The sequence below is a fragment of the Anomaloglossus baeobatrachus genome, chromosome 1 (assembly GCF_048569485.1).
Source record: "Anomaloglossus baeobatrachus isolate aAnoBae1 chromosome 1, aAnoBae1.hap1, whole genome shotgun sequence".
NCBI classification, from domain to species: Eukaryota; Metazoa; Chordata; class Amphibia; order Anura; family Aromobatidae; genus Anomaloglossus; species Anomaloglossus baeobatrachus.
This window is the reverse complement of record NC_134353.1, coordinates 922,914,555-922,940,070: the sequence shown is the minus strand read 5'-3', so window position 1 is coordinate 922,940,070 and position 25,516 is coordinate 922,914,555. Positions and strand designations below refer to the sequence as shown.

The following is a 25,516-nucleotide window of genomic DNA, read 5'->3' as shown; positions in this document are numbered from 1 at the left end:
CAGGGGAGCGGTGGGAATAAAATAAGATTAAAAACGGGTCACTTTTCACCTGCTGACAAATCTATTAAGCGTATGTACAGAGGCACGATGCATCAATTACATCTTTGGCTGCTACGACTCCAGTGCACCAAGGTGCGGTATCCATCTGGTACAGAACACAAAACCAAAACAGGATTTAAAAATAGAAAAATTCTCCCTTTTTTTTTTTTTAAAAAGATTCTCTTTATGCCTTGTTGTTGGCACAGGTTACTGCCATCCGTCCATCCCCGATACACCACTGGTGAAGATTTGGAGACTGGAATACTTTTACTTTATTAATACTGGTCTTAAAGGGATGAAATCATGGGAGGAAAAAAAAAAAGTAACACTGTAATAATAGCTTTAGGCCTCATGCACACAGTTGCATCATGAACTTTTTGGATTTTTTAAAAAACTTTTTAAAGTGATATTTTTCTCCTATTCCTTGATTAAACCAGGTTATTAAAGAAAAAACAAAAAAAACCAAAACACTATAAAATACATTTCAAAGTGGTTTTCTCCAGTCATAACAGATCATGTTTTTAAAAAATAATTAAAAAAAAAATCCAAATTAATTAGAAATTACTATTAAAATAAGCACATTTTGGGTTAATTAGGGTTTTTTTTTTCATGAAGCAGGGGAAAAATAAAAATGTTTTACCCTGAGTCATAACGCGTGAAATAAAAATGGACCAAATGTTAAAATAAACCGTAAGCGAGATGGTGAGTTGTCCCACGGATGAATTTTAAAAAATAGATTAAAAAAATAATATAGTTTCCTCTTTTCCTTTCATCCCCCGCCTCTGTGGCCGGTCTTCAGTTAACAGAAGTTCTCTCTTTCCTTTTTCCAAAAAATTTCAATAATTTAATCTAGGCGAGCAATACTAAAAAAAACAAAAACAAAAAAAAAAAAAAAAGTCCCTCATGTACAGACATAGGCCAGGCAGGGAGCGGTGAAAGTGGCACCGATCATCAAAAGAATTTCTTGGCTGCCGCTTCTTGTTGACTTCTGCAGAAAAAGAAGAGATGGGTCAGTAAACTGCAAGACGTCTAGGTTTAAATGAGTGTAAGTCATGTACAGTGGCATGCAAAAGTTTGGGCACCCCTGATCAAACTGACTTATTGTGAACAGTTAAGCAAGTTTAAGATGAAATGATCTCTAAGAAGCATAAAGTTACAGATGACATTTCCTTTGCATTTTAGGGATTATATTCATCTTTACATTTTTAAAGAAAACACAAAAATGGGTACATGCAAATGTTTTGGCACCCTGCATGGTTAATAAATAGTAGCACCCCCCCCCCACCCGTGGGAAGTATCACTGCTTGTAAACACTTTTCGTAGCAGCCAAGAATATTTAATTTCTTGTTTGAGGAATTTTCATCCATTCTTCCTTGAAAGTGTCTTCCAGCTCTGCGAGGTTCCCGCCTCGTCTTCCAGCTCTGCGAGGTTCCCGCCTCGTCTTCCAGCTCTGCGAGGTTCCCGCCTCGTCTTCCAGCTCTGCGAGGTTCCCGCCTCGTCTTCCAGCTCTGCGAGGTTCCCGCCTCGTCTTCCAGCTCTGCGAGGTTCCCGCCTCGTCTTCCAGCTCTGCGAGGTTCCTGCCTCGTCTTCCAGCTCTGCGAGGTTCCCGCCTCGTCGTGCATGCACTGCTCTTTTGAGGTCTAGCCACAGATTTTCAATGATGTTCAGATCAGGGGACTGTGAGAGCCATTGTAAAACCTTGAGCTTGAGCCTTTCTAAGTCATCAACTGTGGATTTTGATGAGTGTTTAGGATCATTATTCATTTGTAGAAGCCTTCCTCTTTTCTCCTTTTTTTCTTGTTTTTTACTCGTTTCAACTTCAGCTTTTTTTTTTTAATTTTTTTTATAGATGGTGTTATGCTTGCATCAAAAATTTGTTTAAATTTCATCGAATCCATTCTTCCCTCTAACCATGAAATGTTCCCCAAGCTATTGGCTGCAACACAACCCCAAAGCATGATTGATCCACCCCCATGCTTAATGGTTGGCGAGATATTGTTTTTCCTGAAATTCTGTGCCTTTTTTTCTCCACAAATAGCTTTGATCATTGTGGCCAAAGAGTTCTATATTAACCTCATCAGTCCACAGGAATTGTTTCCAAAATGCATCAGGCTTGTTTAGATGTTCTTTTGCAGACGTCTGACGCGGAATTTTATGGTGAGGACACATAAGAGGTTTTCTTCTGATGACTCTTCCATGAAGGCCATATTTGTGCTGGTGTCTCTGAACAGTAGAACAATGTACCACAACTCCAGAGTCTGCTAAATCTTCCCTGAAGGTCTTTTGCAGTCATGCAGGGGTTCTCATATGCATATCTCGCAATCCTATGAGCAGCTCTCACAGAAATTTTGCTTGGTCTTCCAGACCTTATCCTGACCTCCGCTGTTCCTGGTAACTGACATTTCTTAATTACATTTAGAACTGAGGAAAGGTCAACTTGAAAACACTTTGCATCTTCTTATATGTCTCCTGCTTTGTGGGCCTCTATCATTTTCAGAGTGCTAGGCAGCTGCTTAGAAGAACCCATGGCTGCTGTTTTTTGGCACAAGGATAGAGGAAGCTGGGTTTTTATAAAACTGTAAAATTTGCAATGATAACTATGATAGTTAACAAGCCACAACCCTGATAGGCTAATTAAGGTATGAAACCTTGGTCAAAGGTATCTGAGCGCACACAAATCTCCAAGGGTGCCCAAACTTTTGAATCCCATTTTCAAAGAATTCTTTTTTTTTTTGCCTAAAATACATAGGAAATGTGTAAATCTGTAACTTTATGCATTTTAGAGATCATTTCATCTTCAACTTGCACAACAACAGTAATTTTGACCAGGAGTGCCCAAACTTACATGCCGCTGAATTCTGTGATTGCTGTTGCATAGTGATTGCACATATTCATTTAAAGTCATTTTTATAGGAAAACTTGTAAGTTGTTTCTGGAATGGTTCTAAGTCCCTAATGTAGGATCTTGTGCCCCTGATATTTTATTAGACGACCTTTCACATGGGACATGGGGAGTGAATACCACACTTGAAGGAAAGGGATGATCAGAAAATGATCGACATCAGGTTTTGCAGCATTTTTTAAACACCTGCTTAAAACTTTTGTACAGTACTATATTTTTTAATGTTGCCAATGTTTTTTTTTCCTTACATATCACAGTGTATTAAAAATTAAAAAAAAAATCTTGCACCTTTCACACCATCAGGGCTTTTTTTTTATTTTTTAGACCAACCTTCCATTTCAGGAAATCCACATGTTCACATTGTTGTGGAAATACTAGCGCTATATAAGTGGGCAAAATAAATACAAAAATATACATTCAATATAATGAACAGACTGAGGGTATGTGCACACACTGCAGTTTTGTTTCGCCGGCAAAAAATGCACCTTCTGGCTGGAAAAACACACAAAAAAGATTGTTTTTACTGCGTTTCGGTGCGTTTTTCGGTATGTTTTGCTCCTGCGGTTTTTTTTTCACATTGTCAATGGCAAAACACAGGTGAAAAACACAGAAAGAAGTGACACGCTGCTTCTTTTTTCTGCAATGATTTTAGATTTCTCAGACTTTGCTGTGGAAGGTCATAAATGCTAAACTGCACCCAAAAATGTGGCAAAAATGCAGCAAAAAATGCAGTGTGTGCACAAGGCCTAATCCTATCTTTTGAACTGAAGCATCTAATGAGCGTGTGCAAAGGTTATTGTGAAGGGAAGGTAGAGCTGTGATAACAAATGGTCCCCAAATCACTGTGATATCAGCTGTATAGAGAGGCATTACCTGTCACTGTAAAACCTGTCTCTGATGATAAAGATGAAATGAGAAACCTGATGGCACTTCCTAACAGACAAGTGTGAACAGGTGCAAACTGAACATGAAACATACTAACAAAAACAACAGCTACACTCTGAAACACTAAGGCATGCAAACATTGAATACAGTAATTAGGATATATATTACTGCTAAGGAAATACATTTAAAAATTGAAACAGTTAATAAAAAGGCCAGTTTTATGTGATCCCATTTCAGAGTGCAGCTGTTTATTTGTATTTGTATGTTTCTTATTCAGCTTGCTCTTGTTCACACTTCCCGTATTTTTCGGACTAGAAGATGCACTTTTTTTCCCTCCAAATTTTGGAGGAAAGTGTGGGGGGATGCATCTTATAGTCTGAATATATGGTGGTGGTGGAATTAATGAGCCTAAGGCTGGTCACCTGTTCGGGTTGTGCATGCGCGCGCGCGCGCACACACACACACACACACACACACGCGATAACGCGCACACTATCACATGAGAAAACACACACAATCACACTACAGATCGCATCCACACACTCACCACATCCAGCGATATTGCTTGCTTCTCGGCGGCGTAAGGACCTGCGACGCTGAGCTTCCAGGACCTGTCCTGCATCACGTGGCCGGAAGCACGTGGTATCACTGGATGCGGTGAGTGTGCACGCGCGATTGTACTGGTATGTGCAATTTTGTGTGTGTGTGTATGCGATCGGATGTGTGCGTGTTTGCTGTCTGATGTGTGACTGTGTGATCTGATGTGTGAGTCGACCAGACACAGGGGAGGACGATGTGCAGCGCCCGCCAGAGATCACAGGAAGGAATGATGTGGAATCTAATGGGTGAGTGTGTGATCTGATGTGTGAGTGCGTGATCTGATGTGTGAGTGTCAGCCAGATGCAGGGGAGGACGGCGTGCAGCAGTAATCACATGGAGGAATGATGTGGAATCTAATTGTGTGTGTCTGAGTGTGTGTATGTGTAAATGACTATCTGATGTGTGAGTGTGTTTTGATGTATATGTGTCGGCCACACGCAGGGGAGGATAGTGTGCAGCGCAACTCCATGGAGCGCACGCCAGAGATCACAGGGAGCCACACAGACACCCAGGGCTGATAAGTATGACGATTCTGGGAAGGGGGGGGGGGCTCTGCTTTTTGCTTCAAAGAAGGGAATTTTGTTACTTACCGTAAATTCCTTTTCTTCTAGCTCTTATTGGGAGACCCAGACGATTGGGTGTATAGCACTGCCTCCGGAGGCCACACAAAGCAATTACACTAAAAAGTGTAAGGCCCCTCCCCTTCTGGCTATACACCCCCAGTGGGATCACTGGCTCACCAGTTTTAGTGCAAAAGCAAGAAGGAGGAAAGCCAATAACTGGTTTAAACAAATTCTCTCCGAGTAACATCGGAGAACTGCAAACCGTTCAACATGAACAACATGTGTACCCGCAAACAAACCAACAATCCCGAAGGACAACAGGGCGGGTGCTGGGTCTCCCAATAAGAGCTAGAAGAAAAGGAATTTACGGTAAGTAACAAAATTCCCTTCTTCGTCGCTCTATTGGGAGACCCAGACGATTGGGACGTCCAAAAGCTGTCCCTGGGTGGGTAAAGAAATACCTCATGTTAGAGCTGCAAGACAGCCCTCCCCTACGGGGAGGCAACTGCCGCCTGCAGGACTCTTCTACCTAGGCTGGCGTCCGCCGAAGCATAGGTATGCACCTGATAATGTTTGGTGAAAGTGTGCAGACTCGACCAGGTAGCTGCCTGGCACACCTGTTGAGCCGTAGCCTGGTGTCGTAATGCCCAGGATGCACCCACGGCTCTGGTAGAATGGGCCTTCAGCCCTGAAGGAACCGGAAGCCCAGCAGAACGGTAGGCTTCAAGAATTGGTTCTTTGATCCATCGAGCCAGGGTGGCTTTAGAAGCCTGCGACCCTTTGCGCTTACCAGCGACAAGGACAAAGAGTGCATCCGAACGGCGCAAGGGCGCCGTGCGGGAAATGTAGATTCTGAGTGCTCTCACCAGATCTAACAAATGTAAATCCTTCTCATACCGATGAACTGCATGAGGACAAAACGAAGGCAAAGAGATATCCTGATTAAGATGAAAAGAGGATACCACGTTCGGGAGAAACTCCTGAATAGGACGCAGCACAACCTTGTCCTGGTGGAAGACCAGGAAGGGAGCCTTGGATGACAGCGCTGCCAGCTCAGACACTCTCCGAAGAGATGTGATCGCTACCAGAAAAGCCACTTTCTGTGATAGTCTAGAAAGTGAAACCTCCTTCAGAGGCTCGAAGGGCGGCTTCTGGAGGGCAACTAGTACCCTGTTCAGATCCCATGGATCTAACGGCCGCTTGTACGGGGGTACGATATGGCAAACCCCCTGTAGGAACGTGCGCACCTTAGGAAGGCGTGCCAAACGCCTCTGAAAAAAGACGGATAGCGCCGAGACCTGACCTTTAAGGGAGCCGAGCGACAAACCTTTTTCTAACCCAGATTGCAGGAAAGAAAGAAAGGTAGGCAATGCAAATGGCCAGGGAGACACTCCCTGAGCAGAGCACCAGGATAAAAATATCCTCCACGTTCTGTGGTAGATCTTAGCGGACGTGGGCTTCCTAGCCTGTCTCATGGTGGCAACGACACCTTGGGACAATCCTGAAGACGTTAGGATCCAGGACTCAATGGCCACACAGTCAGGTTCAGGGCCGCAGAATTCCGATGGAAAAAACGGCCCTTGGGACAGTAAGTCTGGTCGGTGTGGGAGTGCCCACGGTTGGCCGACCGTGAGCTGCCACAGATCCGGATACCACGCCCTCCTCGGCCAGTCTGGGGCGACAAGTATGACGCGGCTGCAATCGGATCTGATCTTGCGTAGCACTCTGGCCAAGAGTGCCAGAGGTGGAAACACATAAGGGAGCCGGAACTGCGACCAATCTTGCACTAGGGCATCTGCCGCCAGCGCTCTTTGATCGCGAGACCGTGCCATGAAGGTTGGGACCTTGTTGTTGTGCCGTGACGCCATTAGGTCGACGTCCGGCACCCCCCAGCGGCGACAGATTTCCTGAAACACGTCTGGGTGAAGGGACCATTCCCCTGCGTCCATGCCCTGGCGACTGAGGAAGCCTGCTTCCCAGTTTTCTACGCCGGGGATGTGAACCGCGGATATGGTGGAGACTGTGGCTTCCACCCACATCAGAATCCGCCGGACTTCCTGGAAGGCTTGCCGACTGCGTGTCCCCCCTTGGTGGTTGATGTATGCCACCGCTGTGGAGTTGTCCGACTGAATTCGGATCTGCCTTCCTTCCAGCCACTGCTGGAAGGCTAGTAGGGCAAGATACACTGCTCTGATTTCCAGAACATTGATCTGAAGGGTGGACTCCTGCTGAGACCACGTACCCTGAGCCCTGTGGTGGAGAAAGACTGCTCCCCACCCTGAGAGACTCGCATCTGTCGTGACCACCGCCCAAGACGGTGGTAGGAAGGATCTTCCCTGTGATAATGAGGTGGGAAGAAGCCACCACTGCAGAGAGTCTTTGGCCGTCTGGGAAAGGGAGACTTTCCTGTCCAGGGATGTTGACTTCCCGTCCCATTGGCGGAGAATGTCCCATTGAAGTGGACGCAGATGAAACTGCGCAAACGGAACCGCCTCTATTGCCGCCACCATCTTCCCGAGGAAGTGCATGAGGCGTCTTAAGGAGTGCGGCTGACTTTGAAGGAGAGCCTGCACCCCAGTCTGTAGAGACCGCTGCTTGTCCAGCGGAAGCTTCACTATCGCTGATAGAGTATGAAACTCCATGCCAAGATACGTTAGTGATTGGGTCGGTGACAGATTTGACTTTGGGAAGTTGATGATCCACCCGAACGCCTGGAGAGTCTCCAGTGCAACATTCAGGCTGAGTTGGCATGCCTCTTGAGAGGGTGCCTTGACCAGTAGATCGTCCAAGTAAGGGATCACAGAGTGTCCCTGAGAGTGCAAGACTGCTACCACTGCCGCCATGATCTTGGTGAACACCCGAGGGGCTGTCGCCAGACCAAATGGCAGAGCTACGAACTGAAGATGGTCGTCTCCTATCACGAAGCGTAGAAAGCATTGGTGCTCTGTAGCAATCGGCACGTGGAGATAAGCATCTTTGATGTCTATTGATGCTAGGAAATCTCCTTGAGACATTGAGGCAATGACTGAGCGGAGGGATTCCATCCGGAACCGCCTGGCGTTCACATGCTTGTTGAGCAGTTTTAGGTCCAGAACAGGACGGAAGGAGCCGTCCTTTTTTGGAACCACAAAGAGATTGGAGTAAAATCCTCGCCCCCGTTCGTGAGGGGGGACAGGGATCACGACTCCTTCTTCTCTTAGAGAGTCCACCGCCTGCAGCAGGGCATCTGCTCGGTTGGGGTGTGGGGAGGTTCTGAAGAACCGAAGTGGAGGCCGAGAACTGAACTCGATTCTGTACCCGCGAGACAGAATGTCTGTTACCCACCGGTCTTTGACCTGTGACAGCCAAATGTCGCAAAAGCGGGAGAGCCTGCCACCGACTGAGGATGCGGAGGGAGGAGGCCGAAAGTCATGAGGTAGCCGCTTTGGAAGCAGTTCCTCCATTTGTTTTCCTGGGGCGTGAGTGAGCCCGCCAGGAATCTGAGCTCCCTTGTTCTTTCTGAGTCCTTTTGGACGAGGAGAATTGGGCCTTGCCCGAGCCTCGAAAGGACCGAAACCTCGACTGCCACTTTTTCTGTTGAGGTTTACTTGCTCTGGGCTGTGGTAAGGAAGAGTCCTTACCCTTGGACTGTTTTATGATTTCAGCCAATGGCTCACCAAACAGTCTGTCTCTAGATAATGGCAAGCTGGTTAAGCATTTTTTGGAACCAGCATCTGCTTTCCAGTCCTTTAACCACAAGGCTCTGCGCAAAACCACAGAATTGGCGGACGCCATAGCGGTACGGCTCGTAGATTCTAGGACAGCATTGATAGCATAGGTCGCAAACGCAGACATTTGCGAAGTTAGGGACGCCACTTGCGGCACTGCTGGATGTATGAAAGCATCCACCTGTGCTAAACCAGCTGAAATAGCTTGGAGTGCCCACACGGCCGCGAATGCTGGAGCAAACGACGCGCCGATAGATTCATAGACAGATTTCAACCAAAGGTCCATCTGTCTGTCGTTGGCATCTTTAAGTGAAGCGCCATCCTCTACTGCGACTATGGATCTAGCCGCAAGCTTGGAAATTGGGGGATCCACCTTTGGACACTGGGTCCAGCGTTTGGCCACCTCAGAGGGAAAAGGATAACGGGTATCCTTAGAACGTTTAGAGAAACGCTTGTCTGGATGAGCGTCGTGTTTCTGGATCGATTCTCTGAAGTCAGAGTGGTCCAAAAAAGCACTTAATTTACGCTTGGGATATAGGAAATGGAACTTCTCCTGCTGTGCAGCTGCCTCCTCTGCAGAAGGGGCTGGGGGAGAAATATCCAACAGCCTATTAATTGCCGATATAAGGTCATTAACCATGGCGTCACCATCAGGGGCATCCAGATTGAGAGGGGCCTCAGGATTAGAATCCTGGTCACCGTCCTCAGTCTCATCACAGAGAGACTCTTGTCGCTGAGACCCTGAACAGTGTGAAGACGTGGAGGGTCTTTCCCAGCGAGCTCGCTTAGGCTGCCTGGGACTGTCATCTGAGTCAGAGACTTCAGCCTGTGATGCTTGAGATCCCCTTGAAGTACGGATTAGTTCCAACTGAGGGGGACCGGCGAGCATAGACACAGCAGTGTCCATGGTCTGAGTAACTGGCCTGGACTGCAAGGTCTCCTGTATTTTTAACATAGTCACAGACATTTTGTCAGCAAAAACTGCAAAGTCTGTCCCCGTCACCGGGGCAGGGTTCACAGGCGTCTCTGCCTGGGCTACCACCACATTAGGCTCTGGCTGACGGAGTGCCACTGGGACTGAACATTGCATACAATGTGAGTGTGAGGTAAATCCTGGGATATGAAGAGGAATTATGACTAGAAGTCATAATTGCTCTCATCACTCCCTGGCAGTGCCCCCCTCCCTTCTTGTGCTCAAATGTCCAGCATCTGTGAAGGTGTCACATCCCACTTACACCTCCAACAGCCATCTCCTCTGATATGGAGATGAGATGATGTGAGGACAATGGACCCAGGATGGCTCCCTGCCGTCACCCTGTAACAAGAGTTGTATCTCATTAGCAAGGCTTGGAAGTAGCCAGACAGAACGACTCCAGTAAAAAATGGTTCATATCTCGCAAGCCATATCTCCGATAAATATGGCAACCATAAAAATGGTGTTTGCGCAGGCGGACGATGCTGGCACACCTTTTTTATGGAAGGGGGAGCTGGGGAAATACCCCAGGCGTGATATCAGCCATATGGGAACTCGTAGACAGGTCATGAGTCCCCTCGTTCTGTAGCTAAATTCATAACTGTCACAATGAGAGCATTGGCGTCCGCCTACGACGCTCCCAGGCAAAGTTATGGCCCATATTCCATGTTGTGAATTTGTCCATAACTCCAGCCAGGGGTGGAGCAGTGCTCCCTGTGAGGTCACTAAGGTAGGAGGGGACCTGGATTTGCCCAGGTTGATAACCCTGCTTCGGCCATTGTCCAAGGTTCTTTCGCTGGGGGTCACGTGCAGGAAACATCTGCGGGAGTTCCTAGAAACCTGGTCTACAGTGCCCCCCTGTGGCCAGACGCACAAGGTAACTGATTGAACTGTGTATGCCTGTTTGTAACCCATGCTTTGATTGTAACTGTACTCTGACATAACTGTATATTCTGTAGATTCCCTATTGTATATATTGTAGTTTCTAGTGTGCTTTAGGCGATTAAATTATATAATTAATCTTGGGCTGTTCTGTTATCTCGATCTTGAATCCCACGTCTGTGTGTTCGGCTAATAGTTACCGTAAATCGGTTGGTGGCAGCGAGTTGTGCCAAGGATTATTGTGGGGAGGCCAGTGAGATTCGGGGAGAGTTTATATATTCCGCCCGCGGAGGTCGGGGGAATATATACCCTACTCTCACCGGGGACCCTTCAATAATCGGCATAAGTAGTATAGCGGCCTCCTTGCTTATTGTCGGGCAATTCCATAATTGGCCTGACTATAAGAGGGGCGCTAGAGAGCGCGTCACGTGCTCTGTCTGTCGGTCGGGAGGTATAAAGGAGGGGTGACCCCCACTTGTTACCCCCCGATTGTGACGTACTGGTAGCCAGCGCGGGGGATTTCTGAGTGACCCCCCCGGTGGTTTGTGACATATTGGTGGCAAGCGGTGGGATCGAGATAATAGTGTGTGTGAGTGTGAGACCCATACTCCCAGACACTAAAGACTGCCTGCAGCAGCTGTGGCTGCTGGGGTCTTCAGACTAGCTCAACACTAGAGTGTCAGAGTGCAGATACTGTAAGGTGTGTGGAGGCATCAGGTGTCAGTTCTGTGTCAGTGACCAAAAGTCTGCAAGAATGGCTGAGAGCACCAGGAGCAAAGCCAAAGGAATGGCCGATGCTAAGGCCAGAGACGATGAGGAGGTTGTCCACGGGTCCTCCAGGAGCTCGACGCCAGAAAACAGCTCTGCAGAGGACATTGCACAACCGGGCACTGCTGGACAAGATGAGGAGCAGCTCGCCCAAGGGTCCTCAACGAGCCAGATGCCAGCCCTCCGCTCTGCAATGGACAGTGAATCACCAGGCTCCGCAGCGGGCCGCAGATCACCACGTGCCATTCCACCGAGCCTGGGAGGCTCGGATAGCCTTCTTCAAATGGCTATGGCCCTACGCCAGGCTGGAGACCGGGAGGGCTACAAGGAACTCATGGCCGAGCGTGAGCGGCAAGCAGCGCGTGAAGAGCGCCAGGCAGAGCGTAACTACCAGCTGCAGCTAGCTCAGCTCCGGCCCTCATCAGCCACCCGTGACCTTCCAGACACCAAACTTCCAAAGGTCCGTGTTGAGGACTTCCCAGTGCTGGAGAAGGATGGAGACTTGGACTCTTTCTTGACTGCTTTTGAACGGACTTGCTTGCAGCATCATCTGAACAAGGACCAGTGGGCCAAATACCTGACCCCCCGTTTAAGGGGTAAGGCCCTGGATATCCTTGGGGACTTGCCTGCTGAGGCGGATCAGGGCTACGACACCATCAAGCGGGCCCTGATCCAACAGTACAACCTCACCCCGGAGTCCTACCGCAAGAAGTTCCGGACGCTGCAGAAGGGACCAAAGGACTCCTGGGCTGACCACCGGCGGGCACTTGCCCGAGCTGCCGACCACTGGACCCAAGGCCTGCAGCTTTCCACCGGACCGGAGATCCTGGACTTGTTCATCACGGAGCAACTCTTGTGGAACTGCCCTGAGGATCTCCGCCAGTTCATCCGAGACCAGAAGCCAAAGGGATCCACGGCTACAGCTGCCCTGGCAGATGACTACACCAACAATCGGGCTCCTGAAGCCAGGAGAGCAGCCACCAGCAGCACCTGGAGAGGGGGTAAGATGAACTCTGCGACTGCCCCACCTGCCCCTAGACTGCAGGGGGTGTCCCCCTCAACTCCCCTCTCCAGGCCCGTGGCAGAGCCAAGACGGTGCCACCAGTGCAACCTACCTGGACACTTCAAGGCCATGTGCCCTCAGCGTCCCAAGGCCCCGGCTCCGTCCCCGTCCCAAGGGCCGCCCAAGGTGTATTGTGTGGGTGGGGGTGGTGGTAGGTCCCTGGACAGCTTCCAACCTGTCACCGTCGGCCAGTCTGTGACCATAGGACTGCGAGACAGCGCCTCGGAGGTGACTCTGGTGCGGCCTGAGATGGTGTCCCCCCAAGACTTGATCCCTGGAAAAACCCTCGCTGTCTCCGGGATTGGAGGCATTGACCCGGCGCTGCCTGTTGCTGACATTTATGTGGACTGGGGCGCAGGGCGAGGGGTGAGGGAGGTGGGGGTAACTGATCGGATCCCTGCAAACGTGCTACTTGGGACAGATTTGGGGCAAATAACCTCCCAGTTTGGCCCCGCCCCAAAGGCTGAACCTTCAGCCAGTGCTGACATGACTCCTGACAATGTTAATGTGTTATCTATGAATGATGTAAGGGAGGAGGGAGTGAACTCTGATATTTCTGCTTGCACAGACACCATAGACACACACACAGCTGCAGCTGTGACAGGGGAGGGGGTCAGAGAAAGGTGTGACAATGCCTCTACAAGTAATCAGCCTGTGAGCTGGGATCTGTTGCCCTCTGCAGGGATAAGCAGAGAGCAGGGTGCTGCAGGGGGAGGACCAGTGTGTGGGGTGGGGGCTACCACAGCAAATGTGGGGTCCCCAGAGATTTCACAGCGGGGTTCTGTTGCTGCAGGAGGGGAACAGGCAGGTGAGATTGGGGCCGGTCCAGGAGCGGAAGTGCTCCCAGGTAAGATCTCGGTGCATGGTTCCCCCACAACCGGGGTGTCAGGAAGCCAGGTAGGTCTGCCTGAACCGGCGACTTGGTCAGGAACGGAGGAGGAGCAGGCACGACCCACGGTCGCAGCGGCTGTGGCCGCTGTCACCCGCAGTGGGAGTGCTGGAAGCCAAGGGGCCTCCCGGAGGTCCGATAGCTCTTCCCCTTCTGACCAAGTGGCAGCCGAGTCAGGTGGAGGCCAGGACACAGGTCCCGGGGTACTGACTGAAGATGTGACAGTCTCGTCGATTCTGGCCACATCTAGTCAGGGGTTTCAGGCAGCGTTAGAAGCTGACGACAGCCTGAAAGCTCTTAAGGAGCAGGCGGCACAGCCTCCCTCGGACTCGGACCCGGAGCGAGTGGTCTGGGACCAAGGACGGCTGTACCGGGCCACGGTCCAGCAGGGTTCACCGGAGGCGTGGCCCAGGGACCGACAGTTGGTGGTACCCTATCCGTTCCGGACGGAGTTGTTGCGGATCGCACAGGAGATTCCGATGGCCGGACACCTAGGGATCGCTAAGACCAAGGCCAGGTTAAACCAGCATTTCTACTGGCCAAAAATGGGGGCCGATGTGGCTGCCTACTGCCGTTCGTGTGAAACCTGTCAGAGAGTGGGGAAGGCGGGGCCACGCCCCAAAGCCCCACTGGTATCTCTGCCAATCATCGATGAGCCTTTCAGGAGGGTGGCTGTGGATCTGGTCGGCCCGCTGGCCATCCCCAGCAGCTCCGGGAAACGCTTCATACTGACGGTAGTGGACTATGCCACCCGGTACCCAGAAGCAGTGGCCTTGTCGTCCATTCGGGCTGACAAGGTGGCCACCGCATTGCTGGAGATTTTCTCCCGAGTGGGTTTTCCCCAGGAAATGCTCACCGACCGGGGGACCCAATTCATGTCCCAGCTGATGGAGACCCTCTGTAAGCAAGTCCAGGTGCGACATCTGGTGGCCAGCCCGTACCATCCACAGACTAATGGCCTGTGCGAGCGGTTCAATGGCACCTTAAAGCAGATGCTTAAGATGTTGGTCGACTCCCATGGGCGTGACTGGGAGCGGTATCTCCCACACCTGTTATTTGCTTACCGGGAGGTTCCACAGGCCTCAACAGGATTCTCACCGTTTGAGCTCCTGTACGGGCGACGTGTGCGGGGCCCCCTGGCTCTGGTGAAAGAGGCTTGGGAAGGGGATTTGGCCACCCCTGGAGTGTCGGTTATCGAGTATGTCATGCGCTTCCGGGACAAAATGCAGGCCTTGACGCAACTGGTACACGACAATATGGCTCAAGCCCAGGCCGATCAGAAGCGTTGGTACGACCAGAACGCTTGTGAGAGGACCTACCAAGTGGGTCAAAAGGTGTGGGTACTGGTCCCCGTACCACAGGACAAGCTTCAGGCAGCCTGGGAAGGCCCATACCTCGTGTACCAGCAGCTCAACCCTGTGACGTACCTGGTCACCCTGGACCCTGCCCGTGGAAGGCGGAAGCCCTTCCATGTGAACATGATGAAGGCACATCATGAGCGGGAGGCATGTGCGCTCCCCGTGTGCAACCTGCCCGAGGAGGGAGAAGCGGAAACCCTCTTGGATATGCTAGCCCAGGTTAGGGCAGGCGGATCCATTGAGGATGTGGAGGTTGGCCACCAGCTCTTGGAGGACCAACGGTCCCAGCTGTGGGCCACCCTACACCCCTTCCGGGGGTTGTTTACCAACCAGCCCGGAAGGACTGACTTGGCTGTCCATCACGTGGACACTGGGGATCATCCCCCGATCCGGCGTTCAGCATATCGGGTCTCCCTGGAGGTGCAGCAACACATGCGCCAGGAGATTGACGAGATGCTGGAGCTGGGGGTGATCCAGGCATCCAACAGCGCTTGGGCCTCGCCTGTAGTCCTCGTCCCTAAGAAGGACCGAACCACTCGGTTCTGCGTGGACTACAGGGGGCTCAATGCGGTCACGGTCGCCGATGCGTACCCAATGCCACGCATCGATGACCTGCTCGATCAGTTGGCCGGGGCTCAGTACCTGACCATCATGGATCTGAGCCGGGGATATTGGCAGATCCCCCTGACTCGCAAGGCCAGGGAACGCTCTGCCTTTATTACCCCATTTGGACTGTACGAGTCCACGGTGATGCCATTCGGGATGAGGAATGCCCCTGCCACTTTCCAGCGGATGGTCAACACCCTGCTCAAGGGACTTGAAGGGTACGCGGCCGCGTACCTGGATGACATTGCCGTCTTCAGTCCCACCTGGGAGGACCACCTAGAGCATCTAGCACAGGTGCTCAGGCGGATCCACCGGGCAGGTTTGACCATCAAGCCGGGAAAGTGTCAGCTGGCCATGAGCGAGGTCCAGTACCTCGGTCACCGGGTAGGTGGGGGAACGCTGAAGCCCGAGCCTGAGAAAGTGGAGGCCATCGCATCCTGGCCCACCCCCAGGACCAAGAAGCAGGTGATGTCCTTCTTGGGGACCGCTGGGTACTACAGGAGGTTTGTTCCATGCTATAGTAGCCTGGCAAAGCCCTTGACGGACCTCACCAAGAAGAAGCTGCCCTCTGCAGTCGATTGGACAGTGGACTGCGAGACAGCCTTCCGGGCCCTAAAGGACGCCCTGTCCAGCCCGCCCGTGCTACAGGCAGCCGACTTCACGCAGCCGTTTGTAGTACAGACCGACGCCAGTGACTTCGGCCTCGGTGCGGTGCTCAGCCAGGTGGACTCTGCGAGCCAAGAGCACCCAGTCTTGTACCTGAGCAGGAAGCTGTTACCAAGGGAAGTGGCCTATTCTACAATGGAGAAGGAGTGCCTGGCCATAGTGTGGGCCCTGCAGCGTCTGCAACCCTATCTATACGGGCGCCACTTCATCGTGGAGACGGACCACAATCCCCTCAGCTGGTTGCACACCGTCTCTGGGACGAATGGGCGATTGTTGCGATGGAGCCTTGCGCTCCAGCAATACGACTTCACCATTCGCCACAAAGAAGGGAATTTTGTTTACTTACCGTAAATTCCTTTTCTTCTAGCTCCAATTGGGAGACCCAGACAATTGGGTGTATAGCTATTGCCTCTGGAGGCCACACAAAGTATTACACTTAAAAGTGTAAGGCCCCTCCCCTTCTGGCTATACACCCCCAGTGGGATCACTGGCTCACCAGTTTTAGTGCCAAAGCAAGAAGGAGGAAAGCCAATAACTGGTTTAAAGACCAATTCAATCCGAGGAAACATCGGAGAACTGAACCATACCACATGAACAACATGTGTACCCGAAAAAACAGAAAAACCCCGAGAAAACAGGGCGGGTGCTGGGTCTCCCAATTGGAGCTAGAAGAAAAGGAATTTACGGTAAGTAAACAAAATTCCCTTCTTCTTTGTCGCTCCATTGGGAGACCCAGACAATTGGGATGTCCAAAAGCAATCCCTGGGTGGGTAAAAGAATACCTCATGATAGGGCCGTCAAACGGCCCTCTCCTACAGGTGGCCAACCGCCGCCTGAATGACTTATCTACCTAGGCTGGCGTCTGCCGAAGCGTAGGTATGCATCTGATAATGCTTGGTAAAAGTAAGTAGACTCGACCAGGTGGGTGCCTGACACACCTGCTGAGCCGCAGCCTGGTGCCGTAATGCCCAGGATGCACCCACGGCTCTGGTAGAATGGGCCTTCGGCCTTGAGAGAACCCGAAGCCCAGTAGAACTGTAGGTTTCAAGAATTGGTTCCTCGATCCCCCGAGCAAGGGTGGATCTGGAAGCTTGCGACTGTTTACGCCGACCAGCGACAAGGACAAAGAGTGCATCCGGGTGGCGCAGGAGCGCCATGCGGGAAGTAGAACCTGAGTGCTCTCACCAGAACCAACAGATGCAAATCTTTCTGAAATTGATGGACTGGACGAGGACACAAAGAAGGTGAGGTGATATCCTGATTGATATGAAAATGGGATACCACCTTAGGGAGAAATTCCGGAACCGGACGCAGAACTACCCTGTCCTGGTGAAGGACCAGGAAGAGAGTTTGTATAAGAGCGTTGCTAGCTCGGAAACTCTCCTAAGAGACGAGAACGTTAGTAGAAGGCCACTTCCCGTGAAAAACGGGAAGGGAGACATCCTTCAAAGGCTCGAAAGGCGGCATCTGGAGAGCAATTAGAACCTTGTTCAGATCTCAGGGCTCAAACAGCCGCTTGTACGGAGTGCTGAGAAGACAAACTCCCCGTAGGAACGTGCGTACCTGAGGAAGTCGTCGTTTCTGAAAAAAATACAGATAGCGCTGAGACTTGTCCCTAAAGGGAACTGAGCGACAACCCATTTTCCTACCTAGATTGCAGGAAGGAAGGAAACATAGACGATGCAACCGGCCAGGGAGAAACACCCTGCGCCGAGCACCGAGATAAGAACATCTTCCACGTCCTGTGGTCAATCTTGGCGGACGTTGGTATGCTAGCCTGTCTCATGGTGGCAACCACGTCCAGAGGTAATCCTAACGACACTAGGTTCCAGGACTCAATGCCACACCATCCGGTTGAGAGCCGTAGAATTCAAATGGAAGAATGGCCCTTGAGACAGCCAGTCTGATTGGTCTGGTAGTGCCCCCGGTTAGCCTACCGTGAGGCACCACAGAACCGAGTACCACAACATCCTCGGCCAATTTGTAGCGACGAGGATGGCGCGGCCGCAGTCGGTCTTGATCTAGCGCAGTACTCTGGGCAACAATGCCAGAGATGGCACCTAAGGGAGCTGGAACTGCGACCAATGCTGAACTAAGGCGTTTGCCGCCAGAGCTCGATGATTGTGAAACCGTGCCATGAAGCTGGCACATTGTTGTTGTGCCGTGACGCCATTAGATCGACGTCCGGCCTCTGTCCGCGGCGCCAGATCTCCTGAAACCCGTCCGGGTGAGGAGACCATACTCTTTCGGCCACACCTCAGCGACTTAGAAAGTCAGCTTCCTAGTTTCCACACTTGGGATGTGAATTGTGGATATGGTGGATGCCGTGTCATCCACCCACATCAAACCTGCCGGACTTCCTGGAAGGCTTGCCGGTTGCGCGTTCTTCCTTGGTGGTTGATGTATGCCACCGCTGTGGAGCTGTCCGACTGAAGTCGGATATGCTTGCTTTCCAGCCGCTGTTGGAAGGATTGTAGGGCAAGATACACTGCTCTGTGTTCAAGAACATTGATCTGAAGAGTGGACTCTTGCTGAGTCCACGTACCCTGAGCGCTGTAGTGGAGAAAAACTGCTCCCCACCCTGATAGACTCGCGTCTGTCGTAACTATCGCCCAGGACGGGGATAGGAAGGACCTTCTTTTTGACCAAGAGGTGAGAAGAAGCCACCACCGTAGAGATTCCTTGGCCGCCTGAGAAGAACGACGACTCCGTTGAGGGACGTCGACTCCTCGTCCCATTGGCGGAGAATGTCCCATTGTAGTGGACGCAGTAAAACTGCGCGAAAGGAACTGCCTCCATTGCTACCATCTTACGTAGGAAGTGCATGAGGCGTGTCAATGTGTGCGACTGGTTCTTAAAGAAGAGCTTGCAGCCCGTAGTGAATGCTGTTTGTCTAGCGGCAGCTTCACTATCGCTGAGAGAGTAAGAAACTCTATGCCCAGATATGTTATCGATAGGGTCGGGGTCGGATCTGACTTTAAAAAGTTGATGATCCACCCAAAACTCTAGAGAGTCTCCAGCGCAACGTTCGGGCAGTGTTGGCATGTTTCCTAAGAGAGTGCCTTGACAAGTAGATCGTCTAAATACGGGACCACAGAGTGACCCTGAGAGTGCAGGACTGTGACTACTGCTGCCCTGACCTTGGCGAAGACCAGTTGGACTGTCGCTAGCCGGAAGGTAGAGCTACGAACAGAGGGTGTTCGTCTCCTATAACGAAGCGTAGAAACGCTAGTGCTCTGGATCAATCGGCACGTGTGGATAAGCATCCTTGATGCCTAATGATGCTAGGAAATATCGTTGGGACCTTGAGGCGATGACATGGCGGAGGGATTCCATCCGGAACCGCCTGGTGTCCACGAGCTTGCTGAGCATTTTTAGATCCAGAACGGGACGGAACGGCCCGTTGTTATAGGTACCGCAAAGAATTTGGGGTAAAAACCGTGACCTTGTTCCTGAAGAGGAACGGGGGTCATCACTCTTTCTGCCTATAGAGTGCACCCTGTTTGCAGAAGAGCAGCGGCCCGGCCGGGAGGTGGAGAAATTCTGAAGAATCGAGTTGGAGGACGAGAAGTGAGCTCTATCCTGTACCCGTGAGACAGAATGTCTCACACTCAATGGTCATTGACCTATAGCAGCTAAATATCGCCAGGGCGGGAGAGCCTGCTACCGACCGAGGCCGCAAGTCATGAGGAAGCCGCCTTGGAAGCGGGTTTTCCGACTGTCGCTTTTTCGGGCGAGACTGAGCCCGCTAAGAATCTTAGCACCTCTGATCCTCTTGAGTCCACCTTGGACGAGGAAAAATGGGACCTGCCCGAGCCTCGAAAAGGCCGAAAACCCCGACTGCCTCTTGCTCTGTTGGGGTTTGTTGTGTCCGGGCTGAGGAAAGGATGAATCCTTACCCCTGGACTATTTGATGGTTACATCCAACGCTCACCAAACAGTCGGTCAGCAGAAAAAGGCAACTGGTTAGGCAACCTTTTTTGGAAGCAGAATCTGCCTTCCATTCACTTAACGAGCAGACCAGGCTCTGCTTAAAAACACGGAGTAGCGGAGGCTACCGCCGCACGGTTCGCAGAGTCCAGGACAACCTGAATCGCGTAAGAAACAAATGCAGACATTTGAGAGGTTAAGGATGCCACCTGCGGCACAGATGTACGTGTAACCGTGTCAATCTGTGTAAGACAAGCTGAAATAGCTTGGAGTGCCCCAAGGGAGAGAATGCCGGAGCCAACGGTGCGCCGACAGCCTCATAGATGGCTTTCGACCAGAGATCCATCTGTCTGTCAGTGGCATCTTTGAGTTTGCAGTTCCATCTCCCACTGCAACTATGGATCTAGCTACAAGCCTGGAGATTGGAGGATGCCGCTCGGGACATTGGGTCCAGTCCTTGACCAAGTCAGGGGACAGGGATAGCGTGTATCCTAAGCCGTTTGGAGAAGCGCATATCTGGATAAGCGTGGTGTTTCTGGACTGCCTCTCTGAAGGCAGAGTGGTCCAGAAAAATACGTGAAGCTGACTCCTCCACTGGAGGAGTTGTGAGAAATAACCCACATTCTATAGATGGACGCTATAAGATTATTTACTATGGCGTCACAATCAGGTGTATCCAGATTGAGAGCGGTCTCAGGATCAGAATCCTGAGCTGCTACTTCCGCCTCATTACACAGCGAGTCCTTCTGTTAGGACCCTGATGAAACCGAGGCCGCTCATAGCGAGCCCACTTAGGCTGTCTGGGACTGACGTCCGTGCAGAGCCGTGACTCTGGGATGCGTGTGACATTCCCGGAGCTGTTAGTTATTCACACTGAGGGGGGCCATGGATCAATGATTCAACAGTGCCCATATTGTGAGAGACATGTCCGGACTGCTAGGCTTCTAGTATCATAGCCATAGTCTCAGAAAAACTGTCAGTAAATACTGCAGACACCGTCCTCATCCCCTGGCCATTAGTGCATACAATGGGAGTCTATGTACCTGCCGGCCGTATAGCCGTACATGCTGTACCAGCTGTATAGAAAAACATGTGGTTCTGCACCTTTGTTTTACACAGAGAATATGCTGATAACTCCTCCGCATAATCCAGGAGGGTATATACAACGTGCGACCAAACAGTGCAATGTATATAGTACAAGCATATCTATAAGTGCAATTCTGCACTAGTGGGGTTAGCACCACAGGTGCTGCTTAACGCCTGTTACAGCGATTGTGTGACTATCAGAATGCCAGGGTCTTCCACACTTGTCTCTGTATCGTACAGAAACTGACACTAATGGCTGCCGGTGTCCTTGTAGAGAAGGAAGCCGTGGGCGTGCCTGAGAAAGTGCGGGAATCCGGATTCACAGTGCACACAGTGAGAGGGGTGGAGTATGCAAAACATACTCCAGCTCTCAGCTCTGCTCTATGCAGCGTCACGCCCCTACCCTGACTGTCAGGGCTGTGGGCGGTAACGAAGGGAGACTAGGCCCAGAAGCCGGGGACTCGAGTTAACAGCGCGGCCGCCGTAAAAGCGCGGGCCGCGCTGAAGTCCCCGGCGCACCACAAGTGCCAGCCGCGCCGCAGTCCCAGCGGCCGGCGCGACCGCCCTAGAAGTGGCCAGCGTCCCGCCCCTCTCCTGACTGGCAGGTCTGGGGGCGGGAACGAACTAAAGCAGGCCGCAAAAGCCGGGGACTCGAGTTATCAGCGCGGCCGCCGTAAAAGCGCGGGCCGCGCTGAAGTCCCCGGCGCACTACAAGTGCCAGCCGCGCCGCTGTTCCAGCGGCCGGCGGGCCCGAGTCCTAGACGTGGGCAGCGTCCCGCCCCTCTCCTGACTGGCAGGTCTGGGGGCGGGAACGAACGGAAGCAGGCCGCAAAAGCCGGGGACTGTAGTTATCAGCGCGGCCGCCGTAAAAGCGCAGGCCGCGCTGAAGTCCCCGGCGCACTACAAGTGCCAGCCGTGCCGCAGTCCCAGCGGCCGGCGCGGCCGAGTCCCATAAGTGTGCCTGCTTCAGCTAAGCTGAATGAGGCTATGGCACAGGCGCCGCAGCGCTGATGTCCCCCGGCGCACTACAACACCCAGCATGCTGCGGTGTGAGCGCCAAATGCACGGGGACACAGAGTACCTTGAGGAAGCAGGGCCATGTCCCTGATGTACTCCGCTCCATCCAGCATCTTCTCCAGGGGCTGTAGATGGAGCACGGTCTCAGTGCCTGGAGACCGGTAAATCCCACTTCACCCAGAGCCCTGTAAAAAGGGATGGGGAAGGAATCAGCATGTGGGCTCCTGCCGCCGTACCCGCAATGGGTACCTCAACCTTACAAACACCTCCGACACAGTGGGGTGAGAAGGGAGCATGCTGGGGACACTATATGTGTCCTCTTTTCTTCCATCCGACATAGTCAGCAGCTGCTGCTGACTAAAAAGTGGAGCTATGCGTGGATGTGTTGCCTCCTTCGCACAAAGCACAAAACTGGTGAGCCAGTGATCCCACTGGGGGTGTATAGCCAGAAGGGGAGGGGCCTTACACTTTTAAGTGTAATACTTTGTGTGGCCTCCAGAGGCAATAGCTATACACCCAATTGTCTGGGTCTCCCAATGGAGCGACAAAGAAAGGGGCCGTGACCACGGTAACGCAGACGGGCTGTCCCGACAAGGAGAGGTCGCGGACGGGCGCACGGGGGAACACCGGAGTGTGCTGCCCCCTAGCGCCCTCAAAAGGGGGGAGGTGTGAGGTAAATCCTGGGATATGAAGAGGAATTATGACTAGAAGTCATAATTGCTCTCATCACTCCCTGGCAGTGCCCCCCTCCCTTCTTGTGCTCAAATGTCCAGCATCTGTGAAGGTGTCACATCCCACTTACACCTCCAACAGCCATCTCCTCTGATATGGAGATGAGATGATGTGAGGACAATGGACCCAGGATGGCTCCCTGCCGTCACCCTGTAACAAGAGTTGTATCTCATTAGCAAGGCTTGGAAGTAGCCAGACAGAACGACTCCAGTAAAAAATGGTTCATATCTCGCAAGCCATATCTCCGATAAATATGGCAACCATAAAAATGGTGTTTGCGCAGGCGGACGATGCTGGCACACCTTTTTTATGGAAGGGGGAGCTGGGGAAATACCCCAGGCGTGATATCAGCCATATGGGAACTCGTAGACAGGTCATGAGTCCCCTCGTTCTGTAGCTAAATTCATAACTGTCACAATGAGAGCATTGGCGTCCGCCTACGACGCTCCCAGGCAAAGTTATGGCCCATATTCCATGTTGTGAATTTGTCCATAACTCCAGCCAGGGGTGGAGCAGTGCTCCCTGTGAGGTCACTAAGGTAGGAGGGGACCTGGATTTGCCCAGGTTGATAACCCTGCTTCGGCCATTGTCCAAGGTTCTTTCGCTGGGGGTCACGTGCAGGAAACATCTGCGGGAGTTCCTAGAAACCTGGTCTACAGTGCCCCCCTGTGGCCAGACGCACAAGGTAACTGATTGAACTGTGTATGCCTGTTTGTAACCCATGCTTTGATTGTAACTGTACTCTGACATAACTGTATATTCTATTAAACCAAACACAATAAATATAGAAGTGTTCATAAACCATAAACCAAAAACATCATACTCCTAAAATTAAATTTATTAGAAAAATATCGCTTAAAAAATACTCAGAGATACAGAGTATAATAACTCTTATATATACACATAAACAGTCATGTAGTAGTGTCAAAGTGAGTGGAAGGTCAGAAAAACGCACCACACCTGCTGGTGAGGGAAGGGGGACTAATTGTATTGAAATGAGTGAGCCTATAGTGACAAGACTCTTCATATATGATACATAGCCTGTAAACATGGAGGGTAACAGGGGGAATATCTCTCCCTCTCTGGCAACTGCCTACCAGCGGAGGTGCACCTTAAGTTGTTGGGTGCCCCCCGCTCCACGTCGGCTGTCCCTAAGCTTTCCCTCTAACCTGCAAGTCGCAAAGAGACCCACCACCAAAGCAATAAAAGTGCAAAAACTAGTCAAAAAGTCATTATGAGATCTTAATAGCCCATAAGACTGATGATAATACAAATTTGGGAATCAGTATGTGGTTTTACCAACAATATCAATATAAAAGTAGCCAATACTAGATGATGCATAGATACACATATATCATGATGTATAGAAAAAATGAACTTATGATCCCAGCAAGGGACTTATCTGCTGGGGTCACTACTGGCAGTCCAAATTCCTGATTACTGCTGACAATCCAACATCCCGACGCGTTTCCCCCCTGAAGAGTTATTTTCAGGGGTTCATCAGGGGAGACCAAGGATTTTCACCATATCCGAATACATCAGAGATTGTTATAGGATAATATCTAGACAAAGGGAGATCACATTCCCAAATTAAGACATGAAATCACATCTCAAACTAGACAGTTCATTCTCCATAAGGCAATACATCAGCCATAAATACCTTAATGTCTTTAGCTTCCTGATTAATAACAGGTCGGCATCAATCGCCTGCGATGGAGGCAGATCATGTGAGTGGTAATCCCAACGATAGTGTTCCAGGTACAATGACCATGGTAACCTGAGGCCAAAAGCTGTGCCGCCAGCTCAATGATGTATTTTATATAAGAGCCAGCAGCCACCTAGGAGGAACTTCCTGTCCTCCCGACTACTACCGGAAATGGCCGCAGTATAGTACAAACCACGCGGCGGGACCGGAACTGACAGAAGATGGCGTGTGACGTCACTTCCGCTCCCGCGCGGGCAGACCGGAAGTGACGTCGGAGTCATCCAACGCAACATCCGCTCCAGCATGGAGCAGTACGGCCAACCGGAAGTGACATCTGCCGATCAGACGTCACCTCCACTCCTGTACAAACATGACAGTGAGTGTTAGAAACCTGTATATAGATGCATAAATACACCATGCTGTAATGTGGCTAATAACATAAATTTGATACACAGCCATCCAAGAAACAACAATGATGGCCAGATAAACCATGCCTCTTAGGTGACCATAGTAATATGAATAATAAGTAGGGATTACACTAGTACTCAATATGTCGTACTGTGGCCAAAAAATATCGGCATAAAGCATCGCCAACAATTTGTTATGAAGAAAGGAGAATGTGCAGAGACTAATTCACAGCACAAAAAAGGTAACCTTAATGGAATAAATAAACCAAAAAGAAACTAAACTCAAACCTGGCTATATGTATTCGGATATGGTGAAAATCCTTGGTCTCCCCTGATGAACCCCTGAAAATAACTCTTCAGGGGGGAAACGCGTCGGGATGTTGGATTGTCAGCAGTAATCAGGAATTTGGACTGCCAGTAGTGACCCCAGCAGATAAGTCCCTTGCTGGGATCATAAGTTCATTTTTTCTATACATCATGATATATGTGTATCTATGCATCATCTAGTATTGGCTACTTTTATATTGATATTGTTGGTAAAACCACATACTGATTCCCAAATTTGTATTATCATCAGTCTTATGGGCTATTAAGATCTCATAATGACTTTTTGACTAGTTTTTGCACTTTTATTGCTTTGGTGGTGGGTCTCTTTGCGACTTGCAGGTTAGAGGGAAAGCTTAGGGACAGCCGACGTGGAGCGGGGGGCACCCAACAACTTAAGGTGCACCTCCGCTGG

At 50.9% G+C, this 25,516-nt stretch overlaps 1 protein-coding gene across 1 annotated transcript in view; it reads right to left on the bottom strand.

The window, feature by feature from the left end:
* Positions 1-293: 293 nt before the first annotated feature.
* Positions 294-25,516, bottom strand: part of LMAN1 (lectin, mannose binding 1) — a 141,224-nt gene continuing 116,001 nt past the window's right edge. The window contains exon 13 of the mRNA XM_075327913.1: positions 294-1,027. Within this exon, the coding sequence (XP_075184028.1) occupies positions 991-1,027 (37 nt within the window). The 3' untranslated portion in view covers positions 294-990. The remainder of the gene's footprint in view (positions 1,028-25,516) is intronic.